Source organism: Raphanus sativus, chromosome 6 (assembly GCF_000801105.2).
Source record: "Raphanus sativus cultivar WK10039 chromosome 6, ASM80110v3, whole genome shotgun sequence".
Classification (NCBI taxonomy): domain Eukaryota; kingdom Viridiplantae; phylum Streptophyta; class Magnoliopsida; order Brassicales; family Brassicaceae; genus Raphanus; species Raphanus sativus.
The window spans coordinates 52512324-52532305 of NC_079516.1; the positions used below are offsets into that span (position 1 = coordinate 52512324).

Consider the following 19982-nt stretch of genomic DNA (forward strand, 5'->3'; position numbering starts at 1 on the left):
ATTAAAGGCTCGAGGCTACGACGTCGTTTTCTATAATACTTAATGGGCCTGGCCGACGGTTATTAATTTTTCAGTTTTTGGGTTGTCCCTCTCATTTGACCACACTCATGGACTCATGGTTACGCTCCATCTTTACTAACCGTAAAGCCTCTCTATTCGTCAGAGGGTTTCTTTCGCAAAACCTCCTTTAAGTTTTGAAACGCCGGCGAAGAGAAGAGAAGCGAAGCAACTTCTTCAAACAAACCCTAGCTCCGGTGGAGATTATAGAGAAAAACGCAATGTCTGGGTTTTCGTTTGGTCAATCGAACACCGGTGGAGGAGGATCCTTGTTCGGATCTTCCTCCGTAGCAAGCTCCTCGTCTGCTTCATCCACCTCATCTCCGTTAGCTTTCTCCTTCAATCAATCCACCGGATTTGGATTCGGAGCCAACGCATCGGCTCCCGCTTCCTCAACGACTCCATCGTTCGGATTTGGAGCCTCCGCATCGGCTCCTACTTCCTCCGCGACTCCATCGTTCGGATTTGGAGCCTCCGCATCGGCTCCTGCTTCCTCCGCAACTCCATCGTTTGGATTTGGAGCCAGCGCACCGGCTCCTACTTCCTCCGCAGCTCCATCGTTTGGATTTGGAGCTTCCGCCACTGCATCGGGTCCTGCTGCATCCACAACTCCATCGTTTGGATTCGGAGCCACCGCACCCACGGCATCGACTCCTGCTTCCTCCGCAGCTCCGTCATTTGGATTCGGAGCCCCCGCATCCACCGGATTCGGGTTCGGATCCTCTGCTGCGTCTTCGTCTGGTTCTGCTCCCTCACTGTTTGGATCCTCTACCAATGCTTCCGCGGCTTCTCCTGGCTCTTCTCCTTTCGGATTCGTAACTTCATCGGCTTCTCAGCCTGGTGCTTCTTCTTCTGCGACTGTTTCAGCACCATCTCCGTTCGGAGCGCCAGCGCCAGCCAGTGGTTCAACATCCCTCTTTGGATCTTCCTCGTCTTTATTCTCCGCTCCTTCCTCTGCGGCCAGCTCGAGTTCTCCTCTCTTCGGGACTTCCTCATCGGCCCCTGGCTCAACCGCTTCTCTTTTCGGCGCACAATCTTCAGCCACCGCCTCCACACCTTCCCCTTTCGGCGCTGCGGCACCGTCCTCATCAGCCTCTGGCTCCTCACCGTCAATCTTCGGCGGGGCGGCTGGGTCCTCAGCCTCTGGCTCCTCTCCTTCAACCTTTGGCGGGGCGGCAGCGTCATCAGCCTCTGGCTCCTCTCCTTCAATCTTTGGTGCGGCTGCGTCCTCAGCTTCTGGTTCCTCACCATCCATCTTTGGAGCCACCGGTTCATCTCAGTCCATGTTCGGATCATCTACTACGTCAGCCAGTTCAACACTGTCTCTCTTCGCATCGTCCTTGTCAGGCGCAGCAGCAGCTTCTTCACCATCCCCATTTGGATTTTCCACCGTCACTTCCTCCTCCACAACAACCAATCCCTCTCCCGCCTCGGCTTCTACCGGACTCTCTTTCTTGAAAAGCACAGGAATCTCAACCACCACTGCTACCTCCGCTTCTGCTCCTTCACAATCATCATCTTCCTCCTTCTCATTTGCTACACCCGCAAGTTCAGGCTTTCAATCTTCTACGGGGTTTAACCTTTCAACCGCAAGCTCAGCTCCTCCATCCACCACATCCCCAGCATTGTTCTCTACTGCAACCACCACCACCACGTCCTTTTCGACTCCCGCTGCCATTAGTGCACCATCTTCCTCAGCTGCAGCTTCTACAACGACGTTCCCTTCTTTTGGTGTGGGCTCATCTGCAGCCAACACTACTACGGCTACTTCCCCTGCTCCAGCATTTGGTTTTACCAGCTCGAGTTCTGCTGCTGCTGCAACTACTACTTTTGCTGTACCCCAGGCAGCATCAACTACTGCTACTACGACGCAGACATCACTTGTTGTGGCTTCGACTAGTGGGTAATGTCTCTGCTCTTCTCATGAGTTGTACGGCTATATCTGCTACAACTGCCTTCACCATTGTTTGTTTGTAGCTGATATTTACTTTTACGTGTTTCTTGTTTGTAGGACAAGCACAACAACTGTTGCAGCTCCACTGGCTGGTGCTCCCAAATTGCCATCTGAAATAACTGGCAAAACTGTTGAGGAGGTATATATTTATTATTTGCCCTCTTATGATTCAATATTTTCTTGACGTGATATATTTACATAATTTTCAAATGTCTCTCTTTGGCGTTTTGAAGATTATCAAGGAGTGGAATACTGAGCTAGAAGAGCGTACAGGGAGATTCCGGAAACAGGCAAATGCAATAGCTGAATGGGATAAGCGGATCCTGCAGAACCGTGATGTTCTATTGAGGCTTGAGGTTGAGTCTCTTGGAATCTTTTCCTTTTAAATCTTCAAAGACATTGTTCTAAGCTTACATCTGATTCTGTATTTTAAGCTATTGTATAGTTAGCTCATACTTTTTGTGTCCTTTCTCAACAAATAGATTGAAGTTGCAAAAGTGGTTGAAACACAGTCTAGTTTGGAAAGACAGCTGGAATTAATCGACACTCATCAACAAGAGGTATGCTGTAAAACTATTATAATCGTATGTGGAGCTGTAGCGTGCAGTGTGAATCATTTGTGCGCTATTCTAATCTGCATGACTGTATATACGTTTTGATTCCAAAATAGGCTATTCACTATGTAGATTAACTGGATTCCCTACTTGTGTGCGGCAGGTTGACAAAGCTTTGAAAAGCATGGAGGAGGAGGCTGAGCGTATATATAATGACGAGCGCAAATCGCTTCTTGACGACGAAGCAGCATCAACAAGAGATGCGATGTGAGAACTCTCAAGTCTTTACACAACCATCACTTTTCTGCATTCATGTTATTCCTAATTTTGTTGTGAAGATCAAATCGTATTCATTCCCTTGTCCATGGTTTTCTTTCATGATTCATCAAACGTACCTCACAGTGACATCCTTGCCTGATCTATGCTTTACAAGATAATATTGTTTTCATTTTTTCAGGTATGAACAGTCTGAGCTTGTGGAACGAGAACTGGAGCATATGACTGAACAAATCAGATCGATAATTCAATCCGTAAATGCAAACCAGGTACACTATTCCCTTTCATGTGAACATACATCATAGCCTATCAAATGCTATTGCAACTTTTACTTGTCCTGTGAACATACATACATGATAACTTATCATATGCTATTGTAAGTTTTACATTCTCTTGTCCTGTAGACATACATCATACGCTTTTAATTTTCATGTGAACATACATCATAACCTATTGTGAATTCTACTTGTCCTGTGAACGAACATACATGCATGATGACTTACCATATGCTATTGTGAATTTTACTTATACAACAACAACAACAACATAACTCTTTTTGTGTGTGTATGTGAAATAGGGTGGAGAACTAGAAGCAGTTGATGGGATGAATCCATTGGATGTAGTAGTGAGGATCTTGAACAATCAACTCAGTTCCTTGATGTGGATTGATGAGAAAGTAAGTTATTTGTTACTTTCATTTTGTTGGTTAATGAATTGTCTTTCTAAGCTATACAAATGTGTAACTTAAAAATCATTGACAACAGGCAGAGGAGTTCTCATCTCGGATTCAAAAGATCGCATCTCAGGGCTCTGGTGGAGACCGTGAACTGATGATGGCTCCAAAGCACTGGATGTCTTGATACAAAATTTCCATGAAAATGTCTTTTTTTTTTGTAGCAGAGATGTCTGATCCGATCCGATCCTCACTACTACACCAACCTTGAAGATTGTTTACCTTTTGTATCATTTGGAATTTGGATATTGATAGGGTCATGTTTGAAACTCTTTTATCTTTCATGGTTTGTTGTTGTTATCAGCTTTTTCATGAACATTGAATTTGAACCTTTGTTCTCTAAGGAAGTATATTAATGCACAACGCCATAAGTGGGTAAAACGACGACGTGGTGTCCATTTTAAAGATTCTTACCATTATTTTAAATAGATTTGTTTCCCTTATTTTTTTTTTGAACACATACAGATTTGTTTCCTTAAATTCTAGAAAATCAAAGACTTTCTCACATCGATGGATGATTAGAAACGACGACTCACGCATTTCGAAACGTTTGGAGAAATTTCTCTTGAGAGACTAATCAGACCTTTCTTCTCCGTCCAAAGTTACGATGGCAGAGGGAAGCGCCGCTTCGCGTTACGTGAAATTGAGGAAAGAGCAGGCTCCCGTGGAAGATATCACCCCCGGCGAACTCAACCAGCCCATTGATGTTCCTCAGGTCACAATCTCCCCCTCTCACGCACTCCGATCTCGGCCTCTTTAGTTATATATCTTCAGATCTGTATATTCATCGGATGATGCTAGGGTTTGTTGTTGATTTTGTCTCGATCTAGACCTCTATATGATGTGAAGATGATTGAATTATTTGATTGTGGATGAGTGTAACTAGTCTCTGATATAATACGACTTCTCTGATCGATCGATCGATCAATCGTGCATTAGATCCTGAACCTTGGCGATTTCTTTTAAACACTACTTGCTTTGAAATGTTGGTTTCAGCTCTTCATTACTCTCATCAATAAGGGGCTATTATAGACTCTAGTGACATTTCTTAGAAGCTTAGCTTCCGTATGAGAACATGTGATGGAAGTTATAAATCATGTATTATACAAATCACTTTCCTTCCTTTTTTTTTTGTTTGCAGTTGAACGTTCGCAAGTGCCATGAATGTATGCAAGTTCTTCCTGAAACCTATGAACCTCCTTCTGATGAAAACTGGACTACTGGCATTTTCGCTTGCGCTGAAGACCCCGACAGCTGTAAGGGCCTTTCTCCCTCTTTGTTTCATATGATCCTTAGTTTTTTGAATGCTCTTCCTTTGTATGGGGTTTTGCAGGCAGGACTGGTCTCTTTTGTCCCTGTGTACTGTATGGGCGTAACATCGAAGCTGTGAGGGAAGAGATTCCTTGGACTCAACCATGTGTGTGCCATGCTGTCTGTGTTGAGGGAGGAATGGCACTTGCAGCGGTGACCGCACTCTTCAGTGGCTACATTGATCCTCAAACAACAGTCGTCATTTGCGAAGGCCTCTTCTTTGCGTGGTGGATGTGTGGAATCTACTCTGGCTTGTTCCGCCAAGAACTCCAGAAGAAGTATCATCTCAAGGTAAAAAAATTAAAAATTAAAACCCACCACATCAGATCATTTATTCTCTATGACCATTCTGAATTTGACTCATTGTGACTGCAGAATGCGCCGTGTGATCACTGCATGGTTCACTGTTGCTTGCATTGGTGTGCTCTGTGTCAAGAACACAGGGAGATGAAGAATCATCTCTCTGATGCAGATGCTTCTTCTTCAACTACTATGGATCCTCCTCCAGTTCAAGCAATGAACACCGAAGGGAACAAAGACGCTTCGTCTTCTTCTTCATCATCATCGTCTCCATCATCCGCCAAAAGCCAACACAATGATCTCGAGATGGTCCCTCTTTAGAAAACATTCCTGCTGCTGCGTGTGCTCGCTAACGTTTTTGTGCAGAGAAGTTTTCGTACCAGCTGATTATGTTGGTTTTACAGATGCAAGTTTTATTCTAAGACCAAGTTCATTAGTATTTTTTTTTTACATTTTACTGAACTTAACTTTTGAGATCATTGAATGTCTTTGGATATGGAAGTAAATTATTTATTTTAGTTATCGTTATGAACTAGTGATTATGCACTATATCAAAACTCTAAACGATCAAACAAAGACTCGGACTATTTCACTTACAAAAATCAAACCCAAAAAGGCTCTACAACTTGTGATTTTTGTAGCCATCCTGATAGTGTTTGGCTCCAACATTAGAAACTATGATCTGTTGTAGAACAATCCTCCAAAGAAGATTATTTTGTGGAGCAGAGCTGTCTCAATGTAACAATAGCTGGCTGAAACCCTGATCTTAGGGGAACAACAGAAGTCACTCTCATGTGTTGTGCATTAAGGTTCTTAGGCCGACTCAACGTCATACGAAACATCTCTCCATCAAAGACCTGATTAACCATAGATGCGGAGGCTTTAGGATTGAGTTTGGTGAAGTGGAAGAACTCATCGGCTGAGCAACCGAAGAGAACAGTCGCAGCTCTATCAAAACAGATGACGGTTTTAACTGATGTATCTGTCACTACAGACATGAGGACACGGTAGAGCAACTTGGGTTCGTTTGATTTGCAGAATTTGCATAACGAGGAAGAAGAAGAGAGGACTCTCTCGCAGCGAGAACAAACTCTGTAGCAATAGTCGCTGAGGTCGACGGCAAGCAATTGACAAAGAACCGTTTGATCCGCTTCCATTTTTAGGGTTTTCTCTCTGGTTTTCAAAGTTTGCTGTGTCGAGACATTTGCAAGACCAGGGGACGAGTCTCTTTTATGGCCTACCACATACAGATTTTCAATTTGTTTCTATAAACCCTTAATGGGCCTTGTACTATATAGTCCGACACCTCTTATAGTGGCCCTTTAGAGTTGACGAAAACAAAATATCTTTTGTTTTTTTTTCTAATTTTTAAATCAAGAAAAAACAGGAAATAAAAAAGCTCTCTCTCACTCAAACCCATTTTCTAAAACCCTCGTTCCTCCAAAATGCCGAGGTTCCCACCATCTCCGTCGCCTAACCACCTCCTGAGACTCTTCTCCTCCTCCAACAAACGCTCATCCTCGTCCTCTCCAACCGCCGCGCTTCTCTCCGGAGACTTCCATCTCCGCCAACAATTCTCCTCCGGGAACGCCGCCCGCGCGGCGAAAGGCGAGAAGGAGCCATGGTGGAAGGAGTCGATGAACAGGGTCCGCAACATCGGGATCTCGGCTCACATAGACTCTGGGAAAACCACGCTCACCGAGCGCGTGCTGTTCTACACGGGCCGGATCCACGAGATCCACGAAGTCAGAGGCAGAGACGGCGTCGGCGCCAAGATGGACTCCATGGACTTGGAGCGCGAGAAAGGTATCACCATCCAATCCGCCGCCACCTACTGTACCTGGAAGGATTACAAGGTGAGTAGTAGTAGATCGAGAGAAATGAATTAATTTTGCGTTTGGGGGGAATCGAACCGTGGTCTCAAGCTTTAACACACGCGCGCCACTAGATTAACTGATTCGTTGTTTGTTTTGGTTGTTTTGATTGGTTGATTGATGTTAGGTTAATATAATCGACACTCCTGGTCACGTTGACTTCACTATTGAAGTGGAGAGAGCTTTGCGTGTGCTAGACGGTGCGATTCTGGTGCTGTGCAGTGTTGGTGGTGTGCAGAGTCAGTCTATTACTGTTGACAGGCAAATGAGGAGGTACGAGGTTCCGAGAGTCGCGTTTATCAACAAGCTCGATAGAATGGGAGCTGATCCTTGGAAAGTGTTGAGCCAAGTATGTTGTTGTATATAACCTATGATCTTTCTATACGAATGAGTTAAGCTTTTATAACTTTTTTTTTAATTTACTAGGCAAGAGCTAAGCTTCGACATCATAGTGCAGCTGTGCAAATGCCTATTGGTCTAGAAGAAAATTTCAAGGGTCTTATTGACCTTGTGCATTCGAAAGCTATTTTCTTCCATGGATCTAGCGGGTTTGTGTTATAAACTTATAATACTCGTTTTTTTTTTTTGGGTAGAATTACTTATGTTTTACATTTTTTTATTGTCTATGAATTGCAGTGAGAATGTTGTGGCTGGTGATATCCCTGCTGATATGGAAGAGTTGGTTGCGGAGAAGAGGCGAGAATTGATAGAGACAGTCTCTGAAGTTGATGATGTGCTCGCTGAGAAGTTTCTGAATGATGAGCCTGTTACTGCTGCTGAGCTTGAGGTTTTGTTCTTTTTTCCTATGGTGGTTGCTGTTTGACATTGAGTCAAAGGAAGATAGTTCCCGGATTATTAATAGAAATTGTTGGCAAACTTATGGTATTTAGTTATAACGGATTTCCACTATAACAGAGATATCAATTCCGAGGGACGTTGAATCATGTGGATCCTAGCTCTTTAACTTGCCTTAGCCATTGTCTTTATCTTTTCATTTCTGGCGGTCATGAAGTGCTACGTTTGTATGTTATTGTTCTCTTACTTGTAGTTTGTTATGCAGGAAGCTATTCGCAGAGCTACCATTGCACAGAAGTTTGTTCCTGTATTTATGGGCAGTGCATTCAAAAACAAGGTAATTCCTTCTTCAGATGTACAAGCTGATACCGTACTAGTTTGGATGTGTACTTTCGTTCCTCTGTTGTCATATATATTGAAAAGTATTCAACATTTGGCGTGCTTTTCTTTTTCCTGCAGGGAGTACAACCTCTACTTGATGGTGTTCTTAGCTATCTTCCTTGTCCAACTGAAGTCAATAACTATGCTCTTGACCAGAATAATGAGGAAGAGAAGGTACTCTCCTTGCAATATCTTATATTGTAAAGAAAAAAAGTCGGTCCTAAAACAGTGCATTTCAGGTAACCTTGACCGGTTCTCCAGATGGACCTCTTGTTGCGCTGGCTTTTAAACTAGAGGAGGGACGTTTTGGTCAGCTAACATATCTAAGGTGAATTCTTAATATTCCTCTTATTTATAGATGGAATGGATTTGTGAAATAGCTGAATGCTAACTTATGTTCTTTTGCTAATGCAGGATATACGAAGGCGTGATTAAGAAGGGTGATTTTATCATAAATGTTAATACTAAAAAGAGAATAAAGGTTAGTCCAGGGATCTTAGCATTGCCTTGAGATATTTCTGTGCCATGAAGTCATGTGCATAACATTAAATCAAACCTTTTTTTCATTAAATCCAACTTTCATAAGTATAGTTTACTTATCCCTGATTTAAAGTACATTTTCAGCTACTTCTCGCAAATAGAGCTATTGATGCAAAATGTTTGAAATTCAGCCCAGTTTTTCATTTGGTCTTTTTGTTGCTCTGCAAGTAGCGCCTGTTTTACTTGATTTTACTTTAATGCTATTTAATGTTCCCGGTGCAGGTCCCACGCTTGGTCCGTATGCATTCTAATGATATGGAGGTAAGAGTTGTTGCAGTTTATTTTTCTCCTTAAGATCCCATTATGTTAACTCCGTGGTAGCAAGTCTAGTTGGATTCTAGAAGTTTGTTCTATTTTTCAGGATATTCAAGAGGCACATGCTGGGGAAATCGTAGCTGTGTTTGGTGTTGATTGTGCATCAGGTACAGTGAGATAAAACATTTATACTTGTGCATTATTTAAACATAATTTGCTTCTTTGGGTTGGTAACGTACTTTGGGCATAAAAATTTCTAACCTCGTTATATTACCAGGTGATACGTTTACCGATGGATCAGTGAGGTACACAATGACATCGATGAGTGTTCCTGAACCTGTTATGTCCTTGGCTGTTCAACCAGTTTCAAAAGATTCTGGTGGACAGGTAACTTTTGTGAATTTTATAGCTAAAACAACTTTGTATGTTCCTTTAACTTTTGGCTTTAATAAATTTGCTACTCAACTCTATGTTCTGGTGTTAGTTCTCGAAAGCATTGAGCCGGTTCACGAGAGAGGATCCTACTTTCAGAGTGGGATTGGATCCCGAGAGTAACCAGGTATTTATCTGACTAACTCCGTTGCGTCTCTGCACCTTTATCTCTTTTATTTCATCCCTTGGTAATCAACATTGATCATTCTTCACAGACGATTATCTCTGGTATGGGGGAATTGCATTTGGACATTTATATTGAGCGTATGCGGAGAGAATACAAGGTGCCTGACTTTAAGCCTACACAATGATCTCACTTTAACGCTTCTTCTCTACGGAAGATACCTTATTTTTTGGCTGTTGCAAACAGGTTGATGCGACTGTCGGCAAACCCCGTGTCAACTTTAGGGAGACTATTACTCAGCGGGCTGAGTTTGATTATCTACACAAGAAGCAGAGTGGAGGAGCAGGTCAGTACGGTAGGGTTACAGGGTGAGTATCTAAAAACTGATAAGACCCTTAAATGATATGGTAGGGGATCGATCACTTGTAAACCAGTCCTAACGATGTCTGCTAAAATTCTTCTAGGTATGTGGAACCTCTACCAGCTGACTCTAAAGAGAAGTTTGAGTTCGAAAACATGATTGTTGGACAAGCGATTCCGTCTGGTTTTATACCAGCAATCGAGAAAGGTTTCAAAGAAGCTGCAAACTCGTGAGTGGTGGTCTTTTTCACATTATTGACTTCTCTTTTGGTTCTCCCTTTCATGTATATATGTGAAATCTATTGCAGGGGATCACTAATTGGTCATCCGGTTGAGAATATTCGGATAGTATTGACAGATGGAGCTTCACACGCCGTAGATTCCAGTGAACTTGCGTTTAAGATGGCTGCAATATACGCGTTTAGACTGTGTTACACAGCGGCTAAACCGGTGATTCTAGAGCCTGTCATGTTGGTTGAGTTGAAAGTACCAACAGAGTTTCAGGGCACTGTTGCTGGTGACATCAACAAGTAAAAAAAAAACTTGAAACCTAACATTATTTTACTCCTTGTTCAATAATTAACTTTAAACTTGTTTCGCTTTGTGCAGGAGGAAAGGTATAATCGTTGGAAACGATCAAGAGGGTGATGATTCAGTAATCCAAGCTCATGTGAGTTCCAATACAAAGCATTTTTTTCTTCTTACTATTAATAAAGCTGTTCAAATCTTGAAATAATTGGGAATATGTTTGTGATTTATAACAGGTGCCTTTGAACAACATGTTTGGCTATTCCACATCTCTCCGCTCCATGACACAGGTACTATCTTCATCATCGTTATCATGAACATTTTGAAGACATTGTTGAATATAATATTTACTTTTGTGTGAATTTTGGACAGGGAAAAGGAGAATTTACGATGGAATACAAAGAACACTGTGCTGTGTCAAACGATGTCCAGACTCAGCTCGTCAACGCCCACAACGCCACCAAAGCAACTGATTAATTCCTCCAATCACAGTTATGGTTTTGTCCATCTTTTTAATCAATGGTTTTGTTTTTTTTTTTCTAAAATCTCCAACATTATTTATACGGACCATAGAGGATCAAATCACTCAAGCATAAAAGTGGGTTTTGTCCAAAAATCTATTTGAAATTACTGGGCCATGAGCCCCTTCAACCTTTCTCTGATATATTAATCCCACCTTTTGGTCCACCAGTGACATCAACTTTGGTGATTGTAGACTTGTAGTGTTCTCAACTGTTTCAATATGAATTGATGTATTACTATTATAGTCTCTATTTTTATTTATCATAAGATAGGGTCCAAAATAAGCCAACCAGAAATCGTTAGAGATAATCATTGACATAGAGTCGTCTTCACGTCAGATAAGAAGAAAGAAACTGACACCAACGAACTAGCTCAGACTTTTCTTTTATAACTTCATCTCAAAGCCACTTCTCTTTCTCTCTCGAAGAGGAGTTGGTGTGATGACTACCATCATACCTGTTCGTTTAAGTTGTTACTATTTGCTTCAATCTAATTTCTGATTCATTTCTTAAGCCAACCTTTTGATAACTTTACCAAATATATACTATGTCCATAACTTTTTTTTGTGACAATAGTTTTTCTAGACGTTCTAAGAGCAACCTCATTGGTGGGACAAAATAAAAGTCCTTAACATATTTTATTAGTATTTTTAAGTGAGGGACAAAGGTTAAGGACTTTTTGATTTTTGAAGATTATTGGTAGAAACTTGTATTGTCTCTTAGTAAATGTCTACATGCACAAAGGTTACATGCAGCTTCTTGTCCAGTCATGGCATCAACAACTAGCAACGTTTCAGTGGGGTTCAAAAATCTCTTCACGTCTTTTAACTCATCCATCATCCCTTTGTCTACCTGTCACAGAGATGCAATGCCATGACTAAAAGCTGCAAACAGATTTGTGATAACAAGATTACCTGAAGCCTTCCTGCAGTATCCATGATAACTACATTGACATTATTTATTTTAGTTTCTTTTAGACCTTGCTTAGCTATATCTGCAGGTTTTACTTCAGTTCCTGCTGTATATATCGGCACACCAATCTGTGACAGAAAGAGATCATCGGACAAACATTTTTTGAACGGAATATAATATCATCACATGATGATTCAAAAGTCCAATTTACAATACCCTTTCACCTAAGATGACGAGTTGATCAATGGCAGCAGGTCTGTACACATCTCCAGCAATTAGCATACACGATTTTCCCTATGCAAAATGATCCAGTTATAATAAATGACAGAGAGTAACAATCCCTTCAAGATCTTCAAAAAAGCATACCTGCTTCTTTAGGTAATAAGCGAGTTTAGCGCAAACTGTTGTCTTCCCAACTCCTTGGAGTCCAGCAAGCAATATAACTGTAGGACCTGACTTTACAAACTGTATCTCAGATACTTCTCCACCCATCACCTTCACTAGCTCATCATGTACAATCTGAAAATTTGTATTGAAGAAGTTACAAATGATCACAGATCCTGGGTAAAATTAAGAACCTGGTTCATTGCGAGTTACCTTGACCAACTGCTGATCTGGTTTGAATCCTCGAATGACACCCATTCGAACGGCTTGGTCACTTACAGATTGAACAAACTTTCTAACAACAGGAAGGCTCACCTGTTTACACGACGTCCAAGCGAGTAAAATTACCTTTATACTGCAAAAACGCTGAGAAAAAAGAAAACAGAACAAACAAAACTCACATATGCTTCAAGGAGAGCTCTTCTGATATCCTTCATTGGCTCAGCAATATTCTCCTTAGTCATGACATCTGCAAGTTCAAACAAACATAACTAACTTCAAACCTTACTCATTTTGTCAGTGGCAAAACAGACAACTAATTTTGATTAATGACAAGAACATAGTCCGTGTATTGATCAAACAAGACAGCCCATTGTGATATACACAGCACAAATCATAACCAAAATCGTAACTTTTTGCGGTTTAAACTCAATGGAAATCAAGAAGCTCGAAGAAAGTATTGAAATTTAAATGGTCACCTTCAACAGCTTCAAAACATATTAATGCTCTACCTCCTTTTCGTTGCCATAGATTTGAGCACAATCAATGTGGCGATAGCCGATCTGCATAGTAAGAGAGAATCAGAGTTTAGCCCATAAAGACTATAACTTTAATGGTCAGTGATCGGTGATAGACGACTAACCTTAGCGGCGGCTTCGACAGCGTTTCCGACAAGACCAGGATCAGACTGCCACGTTCCGAGACCTGTCAAGAACAGAGGAGTAGCCAAGGATCGATCAAGAACAAAGGAGTAGCCAAGGAAAGCGACAGAGAGAGATGTGAAGAGAAGAAAATTGATCAATTTTCGTCGAGAGAGATGGGGAGGAGAGAGAAGAAGATGCCACATGGCTCGTAAGGACGAGAAAAAATGTATCTAAGCTAAGGACGTCCTTAGCTTAATTGGACTTTTTTGATTTATTTTTGGCCAAATAATGGCTAAGGACTTTTCTAAGATAGCCCGATAATAGTGCTCTAACCTCCACGTTTTCTCTTGTCAAAGTCCCAATTCAAGGGAGAGTAGTAGTATTGTTGAACTTTTCTTCTTAGACTGATCAAGTTAATATCAATACTATTAATTTTGGAACATGACCTATTGATTTTAGTTGGATCCATTTAAAAAAATATGAAACCTAAAAAAAATCCTTACATGCGTGTGTTGTATAACTGCTATAATCTAAATAACTGCTTATGCTCTATGCGTGTATACCATGGGTGTTTCACTGTTTTGTCGGGATTATAGCAGTTATAGAGAAAAAACCTTAGATCAGGGAATCATTACAAAAAATATTAATTTTTGAATATTAATTTTTGAATATTAATTTTTAAAAGTTAATTCTTCAAATATCTACACAAACAATCTATTAAAAGAGAATCATTAAAAAAAATCTGATTAAAAAAATTGTTGGACCCTTTCACTAACTAATTATTTTTGGTCCAAGTATTTTAAAATACAGAAATTAAAAAATAATAATTTAAAATTTAAATCATGTATAATTTTTTTATTATATATACTTTATAGTAATTAAAATAAATAATGATTTTTAAAATATGTATATAACCCGAGGATAACCACAAAATTAAGCGGAACGGATGCGGATACAAAATTATTTGTTTGCGGGTTGTACGGGTCATATTTTTAACCAAAAACAAAATTTAAACCCCGTGGATTGGCGGGTCAGCAGGCGAGTTCGACCCGTAATCCAGCCTTAACCGTGTATATACCAGATTAATTTTTAAATTGCTATTATTTAATAAAATACATTTTGATTTAAATTTATACACAAATAAAATTACAAAAATACAAATATAATCAGAAAGAAAAAACAAATATCAAAAGTTAAATTTAAAATAAAAAATATACCCGCCCTTTCAAGGACGGGTCAAAATCTAGTATATCTTTAAAACTCAACAGTCAAACATAGTAATATATTTTCTTTATTTCACGTACCTTGTCGAATCAAAATTTGGTGTGTTTTGGTTAGTCAACAACTTACTACTGAACTAAACACAATCCATTCATTAATAATTTCATAACCAAACGTTCTAACCCCATTAAACCAAAAATATCTTTCTATATATTTATAACCAAAGCTTTTCCCTCCACGCCACCTTCAATATCATTCATCGATCATCATCACACACCATGCGTCATCATCCATACAAACGCAAACCCATCACCGTCTTCTCCTTCTTCTTTCTTATCTATCTCAATCTCCACAGCCCACAGACCATAGAAGCTCGAAACCCATCTCAGTTCACTATTAACCCGTCCCGGCATAACGTCAATATACCGGAAATAAAACGTCACCTTCACCGGTTCGGTTACCTCCAACGCAACAACGTCTCGTTTGAGCAAGCTCTCTCACGTTACCAGAAAAACCTCGGTCTACCGATAACCGGGAAACCAGATTCCGACACGTTGTCACACGTTCGGTTACCAAGATGCGGATTCCCCGATGACGTGGACTCCAAAACGATGGCGTTTCATACAAAACAAAAATACGTGTATTTCCCCGGAAGGCCCAGGTGGACGAGAGACATCCCACTGCAGCTCACGTACGCCTTCTCGCAGGAGAACCTCACCCCTTATCTAACACCAACGCAAATTCAGCGCGTGTTCCGACGCGCTTTCGCCAAGTGGGCCTCGGTGATCCCCGTCAGCTTCGTCGAGACGGAGGACTACGAAATCGCCGACATCAAAATCGGATTCTTCGCCGGAGATCACGGCGACGGAGAGCCGTTCGACGGCGTTTTAGGCGTGTTGGCGCACACTTTCTCTCCCGAGAACGGTAGGCTTCATCTAGACAAAGCGGAGACGTGGGCCGTCGATTTCCACGAGCAGAAATCAACGGTGGCCGTCGATCTGGAGTCAGTTGCTGTGCACGAGATAGGTCACGTGCTTGGGCTGGGCCATAGCTCGGTGAAAGACGCGGCTATGTACCCAACTTTAAAGCCCAGAAGTAAGAAAGTGGATTTGAATGTTGATGATGTCGTTGGAGTACAGTCTTTGTACGGAACCAACCCAAATTTCAACTTAAGTAGTTTGCTCGCGTCGGAGACTTCGACCAATGTAGCTGATGGCATGTTGGTTCGGTCTGAAGGAGTCATCTATTCAACTTTGGGTACTCTTCTCGTTCTGGGCTTTCTTAATCTTTAGGTTCGTATAATAGACCCACAGATCGATTAATTCAATCTCAAAGTGTATAGGATCATCATAGATACATGGAATACAATTAAGTCTTCTTTTTAAAAAAACTCAAGACTGTTGAGTGTATTTATATTTCTTATAAAATGGACACACAGCAGCAACGAGGCCCATTACAAATGGGTTAGGATACTAACGGCCCAGTAGATTGTGATGAGGCTAGCTAAAATGATACGTAATAGAATATTAACAAGCCGAAGAAGATTTAACTTTGTGGCCTATATTTTTCCAAGTATGGAAGAAGTAAACACCAAACACACTAGAGGATGCTAAGATCCATATAACCGGAAAATGACAAATAAACTTTAGATTTGTCTAGATGAATGCTGTAATGCTTGAGTAAATTATTTTGTAAAAGACTTGAATAGCTCCGACACAATTTCTTTGGATATCTATCTTCAATTGTCGCTGTCGCATTTAACACAAAGTAGGCTCCATAGCCGGTACGGTCTGGTTCTATCGCTTTCCTCTCTTCTCTATTAGTTTTTGGGTTGTTGGTTACATAAATCATAATAATTGAGGAATATTTTATGATCAGGACACTACTGCTAATATGTCCCTTAAAATGAATAATAAAACTTGTTTTTATTTTCCTAACCAATCATTTTATATAAATATTTTGTTACATTATTTTTATGGGGGGGGGGGGGGGGGATGATATAAATATTTTAGTTATAACAGTACTTTTTGAGAATTTGACTAAAATCTTTTGGTCAATTCTCTCAAATAACTTTTTTAAGTTTTTTCACAAAATATCTAAAAACAAAATGATCAAAATAATTATTTTAAAAAATATATATTTTTTATTTTTAAAAATTTGAACGCATTTCTAAAATCTCATCCATTAACTCTAAACTTTAAATCTTAGATTAGTTAACCGAAATAAATACATAATGACCGTTCAATAAAATCCCTTTTGCTCATAGGACTCCTTGAAAAACTATTTTGTGAAAATAAACAAAAAAAATTATCTAAGGGAATTTCTCAAATCTTTTCTAGTGCAGTTTTTTCTCATAACTAAATCATCATACCCATGAAAATGAAATGATCAGATATCTTAAATGATTCCCAAACGTTTGGGGGCTAGAATGAATATATAATTCATTTGAGAAATTGTATATATTGCGGAACAGCTAACTATCTTTTGTTCTGTCACAGTTATATATACCTTATATTATTTTTGATATTTACGCTATTTTCTACTTCTTCTTCTAGTTATCCATTTAAGTCATCGACTTATTAATTCTTATCGCTGACGCTGGATACAGTAAAAAAAACTCTTATCGCTGGGTAGAGAGTTATTATATCTCTCTAGTTAGGTACGTAATGGTGAATAAATGCAAGTCTCTAGAATTGAAAACGTTAAACCAGTTGTCAATTGACATACCATTCTTGGGTGTTGCTTGAGAATGTGGACAAGAGATAATGTATGTAAATATAAAGGTTGTATTCTTTTCTTTTGTGTATATGTAGTAAATACTTATTTACTAATAACCCTTAGAAATATTAAAGAAGGGGACAAGAGGGATAAAGGGAGAGCATATGGTCTATCATTTTGCATGTTATTCGTCAGAATGGATTATTATCTAAACAAAAAAGAAAGGTGTCTTCTTTTCTTTTATATTTATACGTAACTTTTTCTTCTACAATTGACTTTAAAAAAAGACTAGTGTTGTTGTGAAAAAAAAAACTCATATAATAACATTCGGTGTCATTATGGGCACATGAGGCCGCACGTGTTCTTGCTGTTTACTTTGGGATCACCGTCCTCTGTCACGTCACGTGATTCAAGAAAACAAAAAATCAAAAGAATAAACCAAAAAAAGCTTTAATACTAGTATTATAATGTTAATAATGACATATATTTTCATAGTTACATGTAAAATAATATTAATATATGCGAGTTAGGAGCGTTCTCATCAGTGGTCACTTGCTTACTCCCACTACTAGAGTTACGAGACCACAACATTCGGAGGGCACCAAAACAGTATGTAAAAAATCTTCTTAAAATATATGACCAAAACAAGAGACTCTGATTGAGGAAGAGGGACTAACGAGAAGATTGTTCCACTGCCCACCGTACGTTGTTGTACTTTGATTATAATAACTTTTCCCTCTTTCTCTATCTTCTTATTTTTAGAAAAATATAAATAATACTTTACTGCAGCAAATATCTAATTTTGCTTCGTAAATTATGATGTAAATAGTTATAAAAAGGTTGTAACATGGGAATGTACCGTGTTCTAAAATAAACCCTTCTGCACCAAGAAGAACGTGCCAGCTGGAAAAGACACTGTCGGTAGTAAGTGAAGATTAATTAAATAAATAGTACTAGTAAAAAACAAATACTATCTCATATGGGTACCTCTCCTTCCGTGCCATCGTAATTAATTAATGCTGAATGTGCAGTGGGGTTGAGACCTTGTGGAGAATCACTTATTAGTTAGTCACGAATTATAAGAAAATTAGTTACTAACTGATTTCACATTCAAATATTTTGTTTTCTGATAAACCCTAGCAAGCTCACACGACACGGTCCGTTTCTTGCTCCCTCTCTATAATATTTTATTTAGTTTTGTGTAGATAATTAAAATATGGGGAATACACTAATTAATCTTTCCTGAAAATCGATAATTACTATGCTTTGTAGGGAAAATGAAAGTTATATCTCAAATTCAAACTCATAAAATTCATATGGTACATATGCAGAGTCAAATGGTTAATTATTCTAAATACTCTTTTGTCTTTTTCACCACTATATTATTCTTTCTTCTTTTGTAACTTGTATGGCCCCCACATGCAAGAACGTGGCTAGATGACTTTTTCTTTACTGATTCATTTATTTATTTTCGTGAAAGATGAAAATAATTTTATCTTTAGAACTAGTATGGATAGGTCAAGAACTAAAATTGTCGGCACGTACCATAAAGCATGTGTTATACCTGCATATAGCTGAGAAAAAAAACTAAGAGGGTGGTTGAACAAAAAAAAAAACTAAGAGGGAAATATTAAGGTTAATCAATAGATTATCCGCCGAACATCACAACTCTCTCACTCGTAAAATTTAATAATTCAGATTAATTGGCCTTCTTACATTATTCGCCTGGCATACGATTAATAGTGGAAGTGACATTTAATTTATTTCATAATTTTGTGTTTCGGTGTATGTACCTTAATTAGTTCCTTGGACAATGCGCATATTTTTATTTTATTTTTGGACATAAGCCGAGCAAATTGCCAAATCTAATTAGATATGTATCAAATAACTCTTGTTACAATTTTTTTTAAAACAAATTTACCCGCAAAAAAAATATATAACAAGCGATTTGGTAGCCAAATTAATCGATAGCAATGTTTCATATACGGATGCGTATATTTATCATTTACTCGAAAGGAAAAGAACACTGGGAATATATGACCCACTACATATAATACGTACATAATATACACTAGTACAGAAGCAGTGAAAGAGACGTATATATGATGGCTGAGAACATTTTGTCTAGTAAGAAGAAAACAAAATATGAGATTATCAAATGCAGTTTTTTTTACAACAGAATTAGATTAGTTTTTTGAAGAAACTTGATTGAAAAATGGTTTATTATGTTTCTATAAAAAGCGGTGTATCTATAAATTAAGAAATACAAGTTCTTATAAATGATTCCGATTTTTTACAAAACTATAAAACCAATGATGATAGTTTGTGTCTTTTCAATAAAAAAATGATGATCGTTTGTGATGTTAGAGCATCTCTAACCCCACTCCATAATTTACTTCAAAATTGAGAATGGAGTTGGAAATGGAGTGGAAAATGGAGTGATGACCAAAAAATAAAAGCATTACTTTATAAATGGAGTAATATTTTTATTTTTTGGTCATCACTCCATTTTCCACTTCATTTCCAACTCCATTCTCAATTTTGGAATAAAATATGGAATGGGGTTGAAGATGCCCTTAAGAACAACAATTTATTTTCATCACCAGAGGTATCTCCAACTTGGATTTATATGGAAGTCTATTGACTTCAGATAACAAGAAAACAAATTCGAATTAACAATAACTTTCTGTATTTTATAAAAGGAGTTTAACATTTTTGTTACAGAGAAAGACAAAGTGTTATTTTAGAACTCTAATGTGATTTACACATATTTTAAGTTTAGCATTAAATATAAAATACATATATTTTACAAATAGTTTTATTTATCTCAAACATTATTGGTTAAATAAGTATAATTATTAAAAATAAATACATTTTAATCTATTACTA

The 19982-nt window shown here is 38.8% G+C and overlaps 6 protein-coding genes across 7 annotated transcripts; 4 read left to right on the forward strand and 2 right to left on the reverse strand.

The window, feature by feature from the left end:
• The first annotated feature begins 188 nt into the window (after positions 1 to 188).
• Positions 189 to 3905, forward strand: LOC108812278 (nuclear pore complex protein NUP62). The gene is made up of 8 exons (XM_018584499.2): positions 189 to 1960; positions 2069 to 2150; positions 2245 to 2367; positions 2494 to 2571; positions 2729 to 2832; positions 3023 to 3110; positions 3419 to 3517; positions 3606 to 3905. The coding sequence occupies exons 1-8, from the start codon at positions 279 to 281 to the stop codon at positions 3699 to 3701; spliced, it is 2352 nt and encodes a 783-aa protein (XP_018440001.2). The 5' UTR covers positions 189 to 278; the 3' UTR covers positions 3702 to 3905.
• A 127-nt stretch (positions 3906 to 4032) lies between these two features.
• Positions 4033 to 5713, forward strand: LOC108812279 (cell number regulator 6). Its single transcript, XM_018584500.2, has 4 exons — positions 4033 to 4289; positions 4716 to 4830; positions 4908 to 5176; positions 5261 to 5713. Exons 1-4 carry the CDS (start codon positions 4182 to 4184, stop codon positions 5504 to 5506), a joined length of 738 nt encoding a protein of 245 aa, XP_018440002.2. The 5' UTR covers positions 4033 to 4181; the 3' UTR covers positions 5507 to 5713.
• Positions 5714 to 5736: 23 nt separating this feature from the next.
• On the reverse strand, positions 5737 to 6410 carry LOC108812280 (uncharacterized). Its single transcript, XM_018584502.2, has one exon. The coding sequence runs from the start codon at positions 6340 to 6342 to the stop codon at positions 5896 to 5898; it is 447 nt and encodes a 148-aa protein (XP_018440004.1). The 5' UTR covers positions 6343 to 6410; the 3' UTR covers positions 5737 to 5895.
• A 146-nt stretch (positions 6411 to 6556) lies between these two features.
• LOC108813219 (elongation factor G-1, mitochondrial) lies at positions 6557 to 11164 on the forward strand. The gene is made up of 19 exons (XM_018585710.2): positions 6557 to 7041; positions 7187 to 7408; positions 7486 to 7607; positions 7696 to 7846; positions 8120 to 8191; positions 8314 to 8409; positions 8475 to 8563; positions 8650 to 8716; positions 8998 to 9036; positions 9137 to 9197; positions 9308 to 9417; positions 9515 to 9589; positions 9678 to 9746; positions 9833 to 9954; positions 10051 to 10176; positions 10255 to 10476; positions 10556 to 10616; positions 10711 to 10764; positions 10847 to 11164. Exons 1-19 carry the CDS (start codon positions 6631 to 6633, stop codon positions 10949 to 10951), a joined length of 2274 nt encoding a protein of 757 aa, XP_018441212.1. The 5' UTR covers positions 6557 to 6630; the 3' UTR covers positions 10952 to 11164.
• Positions 11165 to 11668: 504 nt separating this feature from the next.
• Positions 11669 to 13381, reverse strand: LOC108809313 (signal recognition particle subunit SRP54, chloroplastic-like). Of its 2 annotated transcripts, none has more exons than XM_018581461.2 (8): positions 13154 to 13381; positions 12990 to 13073; positions 12693 to 12760; positions 12505 to 12606; positions 12274 to 12426; positions 12124 to 12201; positions 11975 to 12035; positions 11669 to 11847 (listed from the first exon to the last, which is right to left on the reverse strand). In XM_018581461.2, exons 3-8 carry the CDS (start codon positions 12753 to 12755, stop codon positions 11825 to 11827), a joined length of 480 nt encoding a protein of 159 aa, XP_018436963.1. In that variant the 5' UTR covers positions 12756 to 12760; positions 12990 to 13073; positions 13154 to 13381; the 3' UTR covers positions 11669 to 11824. The 2 variants fall into 2 exon arrangements, with proteins under 2 accessions (XP_018436963.1, XP_018436962.1); XM_018581460.2 differs by having other exon boundaries at positions 11910 to 12035; positions 13154 to 13378.
• Positions 13382 to 14468: 1087 nt separating this feature from the next.
• On the forward strand, positions 14469 to 15785 carry LOC108809709 (metalloendoproteinase 4-MMP). Its single transcript, XM_018581865.2, has one exon. It carries the CDS (start codon positions 14654 to 14656, stop codon positions 15665 to 15667), a length of 1014 nt encoding a protein of 337 aa, XP_018437367.2. The 5' UTR covers positions 14469 to 14653; the 3' UTR covers positions 15668 to 15785.
• The last annotated feature ends 4197 nt before the right edge of the window (positions 15786 to 19982 follow it).